The 5,100-nt window shown below is 58.8% G+C and overlaps 1 protein-coding gene across 1 annotated transcript in view; it reads right to left on the minus strand.

The window, feature by feature from the left end:
• LOC144222735 (uncharacterized) overlaps window positions 1-5,100 on the minus strand; it is a 13,696-nt gene that overhangs the window by 6,596 nt on the left and 2,000 nt on the right. Inside the window, exon 2 of the mRNA XM_077753329.1 lies at window positions 4,678-5,098. Within this exon, the coding sequence (XP_077609455.1) occupies window positions 4,678-5,098 (421 nt within the window). The remainder of the gene's footprint in view (window positions 1-4,677; window positions 5,099-5,100) is intronic.

Here is a 5,100-nt window from a genome sequence, read left to right on the forward strand (position 1 = left end):
AGCTCAGTGGAGGGGAAGGTAAGCCAGCCATCCTGTGGGCCCATCCCCTGTCACCACGAGGCCTGGCTGCAAGGGAGCCTGGTGTCCCTACGACCAGGGACAGACAAGACAGGGTTCCCAGAGCACCACAGTAACCTGAGCAGGTTTTCTCTGCCTTCTATTTAAAAAGAACCATACACCACAGACCGGAAATTAAAACTGAAACTGAGAACGACATTCTTCCCAATTCTTCTGTCGTCTTGACAGCAAACCCCTGAAGCCGCCACCCCGTCTCAGCATTAAACAACCCCGACACCCTCAGATGTCACCGAGGACTCTGGGCAGGAGGCCAGTGGAGACGGTGGCCGGAGGTGGGGACTGAAATGCTTTGGGGAATGTGGGGACAGCTTTGCTTTAGGCGCCCTCCTGCTCTGAGGTTTGGTTTCCTTCCAGAGAACTGTGGCTGAGGGGTCAGCTCACCGGTCCCCAGGGGAGGCGCTGGGTCGCCCACCAAGCCCCTGGAGCCACGAGGGGCCAAGGCCAAGGCAGAGAAGGGCGACAGATCCTTCAGCCTCTGACGTACCTCCTCACAGTCGCCCGGGCTGCTGGCGGTCCCAGCAGTCACAAAACAGGAGTAAGCCCCGAGTCGGACCAAGGATCAGAGGTGCCCTTGCCAACCGTCGTCCCACAAACCTGCCGGAGTAGGATACGATTCGACATCCAACCCGATCTTCTTTTGACATTGAACATTTACTAGTAACACCCGGAAAACCCTGGATCAGCTGCTACATCGTGTAACTGGCCTCGGGAAGCTTAGACATCCGAAGGCTGACAGGCTAAAGGGGGGGCTGTGGGCCAGGGGCTGTCCCCGAAGCCGCCCACAGGAGGCAGCCTCCACTGCAGCCACTTCTGTCCCCGCCTCGGTTTCCACACAAGCCCGCTGTGCCCCTTCACCTTGTATGTTCATATCATTCTTGAATCTAAAACATGCTTCCCCCTGCCTCTCGGGATCCTACCTTCTTTAAAGGTTCCATTCAAATGTCACTTTGTCCCCGAAAGCGCCTAACAGTATCCGGCCCGGGGGACCGTCTCCATCGCCTCTTCTTTCTGGGTTTTCTCCCACTTCCGGGGGGCGCACAGCACCGGGCACATGCGGCCTCGTCCCGCGCCTTGCGGACCCGAGCAAGCGCGCGCTGCTGGAGGCCGGGCCCGCGCTCACACGTGCCCGCCGCACGGAGCCCGGGACGCGAGAGCTTCGTGCGCATGGAGCCGAAGCCCTTGAAGGAAATCACGGCTGCAAGTGTCTGCACAGACGCTCGCCGACTGTTGAGAAGGAAGTCGCCGCCGCTCAGCTTCAAGCTGAGGTCTTTGCAGGATGTTGAGGGCTTTGCAACAACCAGGGTGAACACACGCGCGTGTGCTGGTGCTCGCGGCGCCCCAGCCTCGCACAGGCCCGGCTCTGCCACACCTCCAGCTCCTTCTCACGGTCACCGTCCACCCCGCTGTGGCACAGTCCCCGGCTGCTGAGACAGGCGGAGGGCTGTCATGGCCAACCTTCTGAGGAGCCCCGGAACCCCGCGTGGACAAAGTTCCATTGCGAGGGACGGAGAAGCCATACAGGGGACCGCTCTTGTAGGGACTGGCTTAGCAGACACCCGGACCCATTCAGCGGTTCGTGTCCGTGGAGCCAGGCATCCTGTGGGCCATGGTGGCCCGGCCTGTGCCCAGGATGGCGGTGGCGACTGTAGGTGGGGAAAGACCAACCCCCCATGACCACGCACTGGAATCAGCACATTCTGTTGCCAACGCGGAGCAGTTTAGCAGAATCGGGAGACGGAGGCGGTGGCTGTCCACCTCACAACACAATGGCTTCGGTGGGGCCTCCCCGAAGCACCCCAGCCCCAGAGCGCTCTACTGGGGCGCGGACCACAGACCAGGAACCCCCTGTCCACACACGGGTGAGAGCGACTCTAGATCAGTCACGAAAAATGTCCCCAGCCCCACTTCTGATGACACCGCCGGGGCTCCCGGGGAGCCCGCAGTGGTCAGCAAGCAGGCAGGGTGTCTGGGGCAGGGCCACAGGGCTTCCTACTGTGGTGGGTCCCCCCCCCCACCCCAGCACGGGGCCTGGCCCAGCCTTGCAGCAGTCAGGACCCAAAGCTTCTTGCTCTCAGACGGATACACTTCCCACCAAAGCACACAACGCTAGAATTCGGGAGTAATCCCAGCCATCCGCCCAGAAGGAACAGGACAGAGCAGAATGGAAATGGGTGGAGGGGGTCATAGGTGGGGAAATAAGGTCAGCCCATCAGTGCGTACAGGCCTGTTTGGGCTGCCCCCCTCCCTCTCCCATACCCCCACCCCCAGCCTCCCTCCCAGCCCTGCCCTCCTTCTCCCCCTTCAGCCTGGAGCTGCTCTCTGTTCTGTCCTTTTTTTTTTTTTTTTTTTAGAGAGAGAGAGATTGAGAGAGCGTGTGAGCAGGGGGAGAGGGGCAGAGACAAAGGGAGAGAGAGAGACTCCCAACCAGGCTCCACGCTCAGTGCTCAATCCCACAACCCTGGGATCATGACCTGAGCCGAAATCAAGAGTCAGACGCTCAAGGGACTGAGCCAGCCAGGCGCCCCTACTCTGTTCTGTCTTTAAGTCTCTCAGGAGAAGGCTCGCTACTCTTCATCCCTGAGGGCACCCGCTGTCCTCACACCTCCTAGTCATTCGATTATCAGTCTTGTCTTTACTCTGAATCACCGAGTGAAAACCTTCGTCCCCTCGCACGAAGACAATTTCAAAGAGCACTTTTTCTCGGCCCTCTCAGCAGATGCTTAGAGTCTGTCTCTGACGCAAACAAGAGCAAAAGGAGAAAGGAGCAGAGGGTGAGGTGGAGAAAAACCATTCACGGTGGGGGTGGAGGAGAGAGAAGCAGGAAGACCCCCCGACAGCTACAAAAACCCCCTGCTGTGGTTTTCAAAGCCCTGAGACACCAGTCACCGAGGTGTGAGCAGTGACGGAAGTGTAAGCCAGTGGCTGCGAGCTCACCCTCACCGGAGCCCCCAGCAAGAGAGAGGAACTTCAGTCCCGAGGTGACAAGGCCCCCTGGGGCCCCGGGGTCCAGGAGCAGGGACAGGACAGTTCACAGAACCGCCCAGGTAAGGACAGGCTTCCAGCGAGGTCCCCGAGACACCCTGATTTTTGAAATGTCCTTCACCCTCAGGCGCCTGGGAAAAAGTGTGTTCCTCTGTGCCAGCTGGGCCGCCCTGCTCGCCCTTCCCAGCAGGCTTTCAGGGGGACAGGCCCCCTCTGACACCTCAGACGGGAAAGAGAACTGGCAGGGAGATTCAGGCGACATCCTTGAAGCAACTATACGTGAGGGAGTCCCTTTTGCTGTTCTGAATCCTCTAGCCTACTTCCTTTTGCTCAGGGCTCCTAGGCGATGAATGACCAAGGGTCATTCTTATCAATAAAAGGAGCCGGATACTAGGGGAAGTCACCAAGTTTTGGATCAGGCTCCCTCCCCAATCCCTCAGAGGCTGGCCTAGGACCAGCCCGGGGCCCCTTGGAGCTTAGAGCTGGTCCTGTAAGGAGCCCCTGAGGGAACTTTACATCCCAGATGTCTGCAGGGGGGGGGGGGGGGGNCTTCAGGCCAACTGGCATGTGTCAGCACAGTCAACGTGGGATTTCCGGGGTGAAAATAATGGTTTAGAAACAGTTTTCCTCCGGGGTGCCTGGGGGGGCTCAGTCGGTGAGCATCAAACTCTTGAGTTTGGCTCAGGTCATGATCCCAGGGTCATGGGATTGAGTTGGGTCTGGGTTCTGTGCTGAGCGTGGAGCCTGCTGAAGATTCTCTCTCTCTCTCTCTCTCTCTCTCTCTCAAATTAAACAAATAACTATTCTTCCTCCAACTTCCAGAGCTCCCGTTTCCCTAATTGCAAAACGAGGCACCTCTTCTGCAGAAGTTCTTAGCTGGGGGGTCCATTCGTGGCATTTCTGAATCTGGAGGAAACATGATTTATTTCCACCAGCCTCTGGCTGAGAGCTAGCATCTACTTCGATCACAAACACAGGCCACAAACCTCAGTGGGATTTGCCATTGGCAGAAATCGGAAATATTTTCAGCTCTCCTTCCAACGGTCTCAGATTCCTCAAAGTGTCACATACACTCCTCACTACCACGAAGTGATGACAGCTCCTGATCGTTAGCGGCTCTGGGTGTCCACCGGCTTAAGAGCCACAAGCCCGGGGCCCGGCAAAGAGCCCCCGGATGGGTGCTACCCTCCGTTTACTTACTAATCGGGTTCTACAGTCAGGAAGTTGGGGCTGCTGTGGATGGAATCCCAGCTCTGGGCCCGGGGCAGCTTTTTCAGGCTCGCGGGAGCTCTGGGAACAAGCGTTTGTGAGGCTGACTGCTACCCTTCCGGCTCCTCTGAGAGGAAGGCCTGGGCTTCAGCAGCCCCAAAGCGAAGAGCCTCTTCTTTACAGTCCTGTCCCCACCAGCAACAGCCCACACGCCCCAGAAAACCTCGGGCACAGATTCATGTATCATTTAACTGTCACAACATTCGCCGCAGGGAGTTTTAACCACAAAAGGAACCAGAGGCTGAGCAAGGTTAGTAACGGGCCGGAGACCACACGAAGCTCGGATTTGAATCTGGCACTCCATGTGCCTCCCACTTTATAAGGTCAGGGGCAAGGAGGGGCGCTTACCTCCGGAGGCGCATCCTCAGAATCCACAGGCCCTGGGCAGCCAGCATAGTTCGGGGGGCCCGGGGGAGGCTGACAGGTGCGGATGCCATCCTAATCTGTACCCACCCTCCTCCTTGCCGACTCCGGGGCTCGCCACGTTTTATGAACAGGATACCTTCCTCTAGTTTGCGGTGGACCCAGGAAGTGCCCGCATTCCCTCTCCACCATCTCTTCCCGCTACGGAGGGCCAGGTGCGGCCCTCGTACGGGCTGCGTCCCCAGGGCCCACCAGACGCGATCGTGCAGCCCCCTGCACCTCCGCTGGCAGTTCAGGTTTTCGGCTGGGAGCCCGCACCCACTTCCCCGTCCCGGCTTCAACTGAAAGGCAGCGCCCTCTAGCGGCCAGAGGGCAGAAGTGGCGGGGCCTGCCTCACACCAGGGTGCT

The sequence above is a fragment of the Crocuta crocuta genome, unplaced genomic scaffold (genome assembly GCF_008692635.1).
Source record: "Crocuta crocuta isolate KB4526 unplaced genomic scaffold, BGI_CrCroc_1.0 scaffold620, whole genome shotgun sequence".
Taxonomy (NCBI): domain Eukaryota; kingdom Metazoa; phylum Chordata; class Mammalia; order Carnivora; family Hyaenidae; genus Crocuta; species Crocuta crocuta.